This window comes from Cydia fagiglandana, chromosome 16 (genome assembly GCF_963556715.1).
Source record: "Cydia fagiglandana chromosome 16, ilCydFagi1.1, whole genome shotgun sequence".
NCBI lineage: Eukaryota > Metazoa > Arthropoda > Insecta > Lepidoptera > Tortricidae > Cydia > Cydia fagiglandana.
Genome location: NC_085947.1, coordinates 16,380,937 through 16,391,677, shown reverse-complemented (window position 1 = coordinate 16,391,677; position 10,741 = coordinate 16,380,937). Strand labels below are relative to the sequence as shown.

Sequence of the window (10,741 nt, the reverse complement as noted above, 5' to 3'; positions counted from 1 at the left end):
GATATAATTACTGAAATTAAAGTACCTATTGTCTGTTTTACAGAGTTTGTTCCCGTTTTGTTTTACATAATTATTAAAAACATTCAAAATAACAAGATCAAGTATTTGTTATTGTTTTATTCGTTGACTTAGGGACCTATACGCACTTTAATTTCGGTATTTATATTAATTCTTGTCAGGTATAAGTTTTTAATTAAATGTAGGTAAAACTCAAAAATGTTTAATAGGTAAGCGCTAGAAACAAAGCGCGCATTTTCAAACACCGATTAATTCACATCGCTGTATTTATTACTTTTAATTGCCTACTTATATTTTTGCATCATGTTTGTATCGCTGTATAGATTCCTTCTTTTTTACTCTACCTGTTTTGCAAGCAAGAAACTGATAGAAAAAGTTGTTCGCCGCATTTTACGCGCGAAAGCGCGGGATGTACTTATCGGACTGTAGCTAGTAGCTCGGCCAACTTGTTGACCTTGACAGAGCCGGCTTACACAGGGCGGCACACCGCACGGCGCGAATGTTTAAAATATTGCATTGCCGCCTGAGACGATAATGACATCACAAAATAACGTAGAATAACGGAAACTTAGAGGGAGAAGTTCGCCTTTGTACTGCCTATCCTGCGCCATAAATTTGTGTTTTGTACAATAAAGAGTTTATACATACATACAATCTAAGATACATTTTTATGATTTTTAATATTATTCTGATTGACATTTGTACTTGAACTGATTACATACTTTACATTTAGTTAAATTTCATCCAATATTATGTAACAAATCTTGACATGTAATTAATCCTTTTGATCCAACACGAAATCAAATTTGGAGCCGTATTATTCGACGTCAACGTCAACGTCAACCCTTATTTTAAACCCGGACCACGGACTCATGCTATTCCATATTTTTCTACATTATTAGCAAATTATACACCAAAACCTTCCATTATCAAGAATTATTGATAGGTGAAACAGTATGAAAATCCGTTCAGTAGCTTTTAAGTTTATCGCGAGGAGTTCGACGCTCCTGTGATATAAACCGCGAATGAACTTAACAAGCCTTGTACGCCCATACAAAGTTATCGCGTCGAGCGTCGAGCGTCGAGCTTACGTAGTTGTACGCAGTGTGTAACAGATGGCGCTTTTTTGCTGACATGAAGATCGCAACAGGCAATTCGTATGCATGCGCTCATCCATAGTTTATATCTATGTATCCTACTCTAATCAAATTATGACAATAAATATGTTAAAAACTGTATATTTTTAATTTTAATGGTGTAAACTTATATTGTTAAGAAACATTTCAATTAAATAGCTTATTTACAGAGAAATACGCAGGCGGGACTTTGGCGGGAGGTTTATTTTGCTGATAAAATGATAAATGTATTCTGCCTCGGATTCTTCAGTTGGTTTATTCAGTCAATATTTATCTTTAAGAATTCTAATTACATTTTACAATTGGTAAACATTCCTTATTTTAGGTATTTATTATGCGTCGCTGCGTATCTTTTGTTTGTATTTTTCCCTGTAGGGCCCTATATCAATTTCACCTTTAAGGTGGTAGAGGACGTAGGTATAATAAAATATATTGACTATAAAACTTTATTAGACGCAATTTATTAAGAGTTTATCAAAGGTGCTAAAATCTTGACCGTAGGCATATAATTAAACGAATAATCTCGTCTCTAGTTATAAATTCCAAGTAGAGTTTCATCCAAGGTCAATCAAGCTTTATTACAGTAACAATAAAATCGTCTTCACAAAACAATGGCTTCCAAAATCATAAACGCGGGAATTTTAGTGCACTTTATTTTTCTTCTTATTATTATTAGTGCCGGACTTTATCTGAGCGAGAGGGAGTGTTGCCGCACTGCTCGCTCCCGTGCGCGCTTGTATGACCCTGTCCCGCTTTGCCCGCATAATATTTTTTCGTGCAGGCAACGCGCCCCGCCCCCGTTTGTTTCCATTGCACGATTTACAAGCGATTCGTAATGACGGATGACAGATCGATTGGTGGAATTTTTTTGTGAATTTGGAAGTGGATTTTTTTTTAATTACTTATTCAGTTGGTGAAGTGGTTGAAGGTGGGCTGTGGGCTACAGTATTTTTGTTGTTAAGTAATTTTTAACTGTTTTTACTAAAGTAGTGTTGAGAGATGTTGAAGTGAGGGTGATGTTGACTGAATGTTATAAAATATTATGTAACTTATTCAGAGACAAAATTTAGCCAACCATAATATTTATGTTTTGTTAGTTTTAGTGAGACTAGATGTTAATATTGTTAGTATTTCAATTAATGATGCATTTAGCGGAAATAAATAGACGCTGCAGCATACGCTTTTAAATTTATAAATAGATATACGACATATTCAAGTACGTATATAGGTAGGTAGGTAGGTACACCAAATAAATGTTCTCTTCGTGTCACTGCGTGGGTGTCGAGAGGTGACGAAATATTCATACGTATTACGTTTCTACAATTGTTATTATTACACTTTACTCCACCTGTACAAACATATTACTTATTTATAATGTGACGTTTTATAAATTTAGATATAATACGACCGTTACGATATTGTCGGCTTTAGAATGGAAAACGAGCCAGCGATTCTCGGTAATCGCACGAAGTCGTAAACAGCCCCGCTGAGGCCTCGCGCTTCGTTACGATCCGGCCAGCCAATCACAGCGCAGCTCGGCGCGGTATCACGTCATACCCGACCAACCAGCGAGTGCCCTCATCACGCGACAGCTAAAAATAGCTTATCTGAGTCACTGACATATAAGCAGTGTTCGCTGCTTAACAATGTTTAGAAACAAGTGGAACGTTGAACGAAGAGGACGTGCGGTGCGCAACCAAAAGTTTTAAACTTCGCGCAGTGACTTTAGTGATACCAGAACGTTCAGTGCGTACACATGGTTCGACACTCCGGCCACGGCATGGAGACTACTTTCTATGACGAACAGTTTCCCTTGAGCGGCCCTGTCGAAAATCTCAAACGGAACCTCACCCTGGACCTGGATATGGGAAGGGGTGGAAAGAGAGCGCGAAACGGACCCCCTTTGCTGTCTTCCCCGGACCTTCAACTTTTGAAACTGGGATCACCCGAGCTGGAGAAGCTCATCATCCAGAACGGCATGATCACAACAGCGACACCTACACCCGGCGGGCCGGTGCTCTTCCCCGCCGCCACCGAGGAACAGGAAATGTACGCCCAGCCGTTCGTAGAGGCGTTACATAAACTACACCACACCGAACAGCCGACAGTCGTGTCGCGGCGAGTGTACGCGGACCTCGACCGGCCCGTCGACCGCTACCCGACACCCATCATCAAGGACGAGCCTCAAACCGTGCCAAGCGCTTCCAACTCGCCTCCCCTCTCCCCCATAGACATGGACTCACAGGAGAGAATCAAACTGGAACGTAAGAGACAGAGGAATCGAGTGGCCGCGTCCAAGTGCAGACGGCGCAAGCTAGAACGTATCTCTAAATTGGAGGACAAAGTGAAGTTGCTGAAGGGCGAGAACGCGGAGCTGGCACAGATGGTGGTGAAACTAAAGGATCACGTGCACCGGCTCAAGCAGCAGGTGCTGGAGCACGCGAACGGAGGCTGCCTCATCGAGTCGCACTTCTGATCGCCTCAGCGTCAGCTCCTCCACATTCCATGCTAGTCGCGCCCGCTAGGACGCAGCATACAAAGCGATTTGTGATCTTAATTTTACTGTGTAATATATAGTTAAAAACTCTAGTGTAAGGTGTTAAAGTCGCTATGTTAATGATAGTTCAGAGATTAGGTTGCCAGTGATGTGTCGAGGCGAAACCTCGAGAACGAGCTCCCGCTCTCAGTGGATCTTCATTCGAGGGATGTACTTAGCGTAATCACGCGTCCGAAAGCTTAAACTTGCATTGTAAGTTACAGAACAAATTGTTTTCCTTGTATCAGTATTGCGGTGCCTCGTTTAGAATAGTGTAGAAAGGAAAATACGTGCAACGTCATTCGCTCGCAGTCTGACAGAACGAGGTAACGCGACGTTGCCAGTTCTACGGCGAATTTCCCGTTTCAGCGATGTTGCCGCTCTTGCCGTACCGAGGGGATTTCCAACAGTAATTCGTATTGTTGCGCGACGCCCGAATGTAAATTTTTCCCTTCAATAAGTTATATGGGGGTCATTGGGGTTAAAACGCAATATATGGAACACGCCTCCAAACAGGTTTTGACAGGACTTGCAGGCGTGTGTAAAGGAGATAGCGACAAGAGCGGGGAACTGGCAACGGCGCATCAAACCAAGTTACGAGCGGATGTTCTGCTAATTAAAATTCCGCCTGCGCTGCCCTCGCGGAATGGCGGCCATGTGTTCAATTTTGTTGTCGGACGCCCCGAATCATGTTATGTTACACAAGGTTAACTTTTTCATTGTGGCACACAATGGTGTTTCGACGCCATTGTTTGATTGAGTTAGCTGAATGTGTTCATTATTTAACGCTTAATGTTTTAAGACATAATAATGCTGTATGTAAGACTGATCGAGTGTGAGTTTCGATGTTCGTTTGGCTGGTTGTGCGAACGTGCTTTGCGCACTAGTATTTTCCCTGACACGTCGAAGTTTTCTGAGAACTGACCCGGTGCTCTTAAATGTAGGACGCGACTTAAGTTATGCGAGGCCGTCCGTATTATTATGACGATGGACGAATGTGAGCATTTCATAATCGAGCGACCGATTGACAGTGAGAGGGTGAATGTGAGATGTATGTATTTATTAGTGAGAATGTCTCCTACGAGTAGGATGAAGTAGCAATCTCGAGTGCCTACGCTTTGTAAACTAAAGCCTTTGTTTTAATTGTTTTTGTTACCATTAATGTGCTACGGTAAATTGTTCTGTACCATTGTCTTCTATAGATTATTGTAAGTAATATAATAAATACCAATTAACAAGTTGAATTGTTATAGACTTTTTAATGGGGGAGCTAGCTGCAAAGACTTAAAAGCCTGTAAATGATTTTCTTTTTTATAAAATTATTAATGGCTAGCAAACCTAAATACATATTTGTATTATTTTATACAAAATTCGTCAGAATGTTAACAGTAATTTGTAAGTTTATAAGAGATAAATAAAGAACAGTTATACTAAAATAATATATTTCTATGAATGTAACAAAGAATATTGTTTTATACTGAATACATTATTGTATGCTAAAAACGAAAGAAGAGAAAATAAAATATGAAGATTATTATACTATTACTCTTTGCTTTCATTTTAACTCGATCAATACACCCATGTCCCCAAGCCAGACACATCTCAAATCACTGAAAGACAAACGTAAACGCGGAAGGTAAACAACGGCTGGATGGAAGAGAAAACAGCATTTGTTGACCTTGAATCAGTGATGTATGAAATCATCTTATACCTACTTTAGTGACCTATACTGATTGCAGTAATCATTACTTGATGTAACACTACATAATACTGACATAACAAAACTTAAGTTGATTCATTACAGTTGATTTAGCGTATGTTGTGTATAATCAATAGGTACAAATACCATGTGCTTAATGTTTATGCTTCCACTAAAAAAACATTAGTGATTGACGTCATCCTTTTATCATAAACATTATAGGTATTACAGAAATAAAACTAGGCGTTAACCGCAATTCTGAAAAGACATTACGAAACAGTTATTGGCCCATATATTCTGTGACTGCCATCTCAAATTAAAAGAAGATATACATATCACAAGAAACGACAGGGCATTCAAATTTGAACCGGAGTTTACAAAATAATGAAACTTTGCCAAGAATTTCTTAACGAGTCGGATATCCGAATTCCCGAAGATTTAGTCGTAGAAAATATTGTATACGTATTAAATGGGTCAGCCAAGAAGGAAACACCTCTACTGAAGCTACCTACGCATTGTTCTCTTTAAAACATCACAGTATTTACTAACAAGCCAATGTTTATCCAAGTACATCGATGTAAACCTGTCATTCACTGTTATATAAACACATGTACCTATCCATAACGTAACATTCAGTTTTTGTGGATCGAAACTACGTCAATCACCTAGTTTCTTCAATGCCAAGATCACAATATGCACACAGTAAGTATGTACATACATTACATTTTCCTCTAACGATTGATGCAATTCTTTAATTGCATAATTCCTTTTGAAGTGCTAAGTCGTTAACACGTGGTATATTTACCTACGTCGAGCTAATCGATACTGGTTGATAGACGAATAACGGAGGGTACGTTTTAAGACGTCGTTAAACGAGTTGTTAGAAGACACAGGCTGACAATATTGGATTGGTTCCAAGGAAATCTATGTGTGCGGTCGAGCGTCCCCGTGAGGGCGTCCTGGCTGACTCACGTGGATAAAAAAACGCTTAGTCCACAGTGACAATGGCAAAGACGGAATCGCCGTGTGAATATTTGTTGAAACCTTTGTGGTCTTTGTTTCTGGAGCACAATAGGCGCACGCTCGGCATAGACCTAATAGACATCCATTGCTATTGTCATGTTTGACGAGTACCTAAGTAGTTTTACGGAAATGATTTAGATAACCCTTGATACTTTGAACTACATATTTTATTCACTGATATTAAGATATATAGGCAATCTGCAATCTAATACCGTAGATTTATAATACCATTCGTTTTAGAACGTTATCTTCCCCGACCCGACCCCACGCCTTCTAATATTGTGGTTGCTCGTGCCAAATATATGTCTTAATACTTACTTTCTTACGTTTCACGTTTCTTAATCTTAATCTTTACGTTTCACGTTTTCGTGCGACGTTTTCAAAACGACATAATTTCTCTAAAAGCTAGAAGTGAATAGATTTATTACATATAGTTATCATGACAGTAATGTAATGTCAGTGATGTCATGACAGTAATGTCATGATAACTATATGTAATAAATCTATTCACTTCTAGCTTTTAGAGAAATGATGTCGTTTCTTCTCGTTTCAAAACCAACGTGCCAAACTCAGAGCCATTATATGTATAAAGTAAGTATTAAGTATAAAGTAAATATATGTAAATATATATTGTATATTGGATTACATCCTTTGCACACTTCCACTGGAATACATTCGTTCATATTAAGTTTAGAGATCATTCTAGCTAGACGGTGACAAAATGTCTCAAAAGTTTTAGCTATTTTTAGAGGCGTTTCAGAAATCAGATATATTATTGAAAAAATGAAAACATATCATGTGGGAGAAACAGAAAATACGCCAGAATGTCTCTCGAGCCCGTGTCCTCTAAAATTGTATTTTCTGTAGCCCCAACACAACAGTGTCTTATTATATTAAATCGGTCCGTATCGACTGGCTCCCCTCCAAAGCCGCACGTGCCGTGGCGATAAATAAATCACGTAGATTCATTGCACTATTGTGCATGAGCATTGCCCCAATATATAAATAGATAATGTAACTAGTTTATAAATAATGTACTTCCCAAAACCCGAAACTGCTTACACAGACAAACCTATTCTATTTTCCAATGAGTTCAGAATAAGGTTGTTGAATGGAAAAACTACTGTTATTTCCTTTTTCTATAACAGTTGTACATATGTATGTAGGTATTTGAAATGTCAAGGTTACAGCGGCAAATATAATACAGTGGAAACTGGATAAGTGGAACCTGGGTTAGTGGAAAACCTCTTTAAGTGGACCGAAGTTCTCGGTTCCAGTCCCTTGGCAACGAATTACCTCTATAAATGGAATTTTGGGACCTCTATAAGCGGAATCCATTTTTTCGAAAATTTCTTATTTTTACCTCTGTAACTGGAAGCAGCCGTCTTCGAAACCTCTATGAGTGGAATAGTTCTGTATTTTTAATAAACCGTCACACGGAGGGTAGTTTGTTTCGTTAACATTATGGCTCGTGTTTTAACTACGTATTTTGTATGTGTAGGTACATATACTGGTTGCTCTTACATAAATAAATATTAGGAGTGATTTTGTTTTTGAAATTTTGAAAATTGTATACGAGTACTGTGGATTATTTACAATATTGCTTTTTTTAAAGTCAGGATTACATACCTATTTTTTGTTAATACATATATGTATATCAACATACATATTTAATAAAAGATGATTATTTAAGTCTAGATCTTTTATTTGACCATACTATACGTGACCTCTATAAGCGACATTACTAGTATCCAGAACCTCTATTAGCGAGAGCCTCTGTAAGTGAGAAAACGTTTTATTTAAACCTGGTTAAGTGGAAAACTGGATAAATGGAAAACCTGGATAAGCGGAACTAAACAGCCGGTCCCTTGCGATTCCACTTATCCAGTTTCCACTGTAGAAAAATATAGGCAATAAAACTACTGAAACACCGTTAATATTTTACACGCCACTGCGCTGACATAATATAATATCATGCATACAATATTGTTTTATATACAATACTAATACGCGTATACGCGATTATTTGAATGTTTTTCCAGTTTACAGTATTATTTTTTTGTAAACCATGAGTCCAAAGTTGTGGACATGTAAAGCTTGTTGCAATTAACAAAAATCTCAGCTCAATTAATCTTTGATCCCCCTACACTACCTGCCAATTTCTTAATAAATATAGGAGGAAATAAATATTACACGGTTAATGAATTACACGCCATAATAATTATTATTTCAGTCAGACATATAGGTATTGACAGGCATAATCTGACGAATTTATATGTTTTTTATTTATTGCTAAACGATAACTCATATTAATTTCCTGTTTTATGGTTTATTTAAATACTCGTATATACTTCTCTGTTTCTCATATAATTAATAAAAGTATGAATAGTAATTGTACAATAAACACCACGAATATTAATATATTATTGTCACTACAAACTACAACAAAGGCTAATTACCAGTTATTGCCGCAGGGAATGTCACGAATTAGCGTAATTAGCGACCATGAGGTCGAGCCATAAATTGCTGTCAATTATCGGATTATTTGTTAATTTGCCATTGCCGTAATCCCCAACCCTTTTTGTAAACCAACACGATATTTTTTTATTTAATTTAATTACTAAATGTACCTAATTTTAATTATTAATCACCCAATACTATACCTACTGTTCAAAATATTTAAATAAAATAACACATGTGTGTCAGAGAGACCAAGACAAGCCTGCAACGATACCTATTGATAGCACACGCAGTGCAAGGTTTATTTATACGTCATAATTTCATAGAAATTCTGCTGGTGCTATCAAAATCTCCTCTTCTCCCACTTAACTGATGACATCTGCCTTAATCCTCTTTTAAGTTTGTTTCATTTGTGATGTTTAATAGTCTTTATAATTTAATGTAAAGTTCGTTACTCGTTATATTGTAATGTTTAGATAGTTATTTCTTCTCTGATATTTTTCACTGTAGCTATAATATGGTGTTAATTAGTTTGTAATATTTCCGCTCAATTGTAAAACATGCTGTGTACACTTGTTTTGGATCTCGTGCTCGATTTAAGCCATAATGTGCAAATATATTACCCATGATATTGTACGATGTCTGTTTAGTGTACCTAATAAAGTAAAATAAAAAATAAAATAAAATCGTTGCAGACTTATCTTGGTCTGACTCTATACATACAGGTAAGTAAATTTAACAAATACTTAGGTACATTTTACTCTCATAAATATCTATTTCGTTTTGTGCTATTTCACAATGTTACGCCATTCGCTGGTCAGTGTCAAATCCAAAACTGTCGAAAACGTGTAGTGGAAACGCGCACCAATTAACATTTTGTTACTTTTTTCTGCAAGCATTAAACTTGTTTTACTTCAATAAAAAAAAAAGTAATAATGAATTTTAATTTATTTATACCTACCTTATTGAAATAGGTAGGTACAGTAGTTGCATAAATCTTGGATGTTACATATTAATTACCTAGTCTTCCTCTTTCGTGCCAAAGCGGAGGCGGTTGTTTTGAATTTTCAAATCTAGAACTTACGTCAAGGTTACGTTCGGAAACTCATGATAAAGTGGCCGACACTTTGGTGACTAAGATTTTGTTTACCAATGAATGAAATATTATACCTATTATTTATTTTATACAGAATGCAAATTTAATAATGTTCATTATTTAAGTTAAATAAAAAGGAGCCGATTAGTTGGAATACAGAAGTGGTAAAATCAATCAAACGTAAAATATAGTAAGAAAACATAGACTATAGAATATAGTTAGTTTGGCCAGCCATTTCCGTCAGTATAAAAAGGCTGATTTTGATTGCTGGTGCATGCGAAATGAAGTGAGAATCGTGCGTGAGGATGATATTATGGTATTCGACCTGTCCAATGTATATTTTGTCTCACATTTTGTTTAATGAGCGAGTGAGACGCAATGACATTGGACCAACATATTGGACAGATGGAACACCACCCTGAGATGCGCGTCAACCTCCAAGATGTTGGTCAAAGTCGTATCAAAACCAGTTCAGTATAACCGTGAAAATCGAAGTTCGTCAATTGCGGGTATTTTTCTCCGTCACTCTTATTACGTCTTAATGAGAGTAAAAGAGAGAGATTCCCGCAATTTGGAAATTTCGCGGTAGGCTCCCTGAACCGGGTTCCTTAGCTTCGCCCGGTCAACACTAAACACACAGCTTAGGCAATTTGAATTAACTGATGAACCATTGTTTTTCCATGTACGTCATTAATTACGAGCTAATTAACCTCATACCTAACTAGGTCGGCAAGGGAAGCGCGTCACAAGCGTCGCTGCTTTGTTCTTAGACA

General features: G+C 37.3%; 1 protein-coding gene across 1 annotated transcript; it reads left to right on the top strand.

Moving 5' to 3' along the window:
• The first annotated feature begins 2,796 nt into the window (after positions 1–2,796).
• LOC134672040 (transcription factor JunD) lies at positions 2,797–5,235 on the top strand. Its single transcript, XM_063529938.1, has one exon. It carries the CDS (start codon positions 2,911–2,913, stop codon positions 3,628–3,630), a length of 720 nt encoding a protein of 239 aa, XP_063386008.1. The 5' UTR covers positions 2,797–2,910; the 3' UTR covers positions 3,631–5,235.
• The last annotated feature ends 5,506 nt before the right edge of the window (positions 5,236–10,741 follow it).

What these genes read in the sequence shown, in the direction of transcription:
- LOC134672040 (XM_063529938.1), top strand. Translation starts at nt 2,911, where the DNA reads ATGGTTCGACACTCCGGCCACGGCATGGAGACTACTTTCTATGACGAA.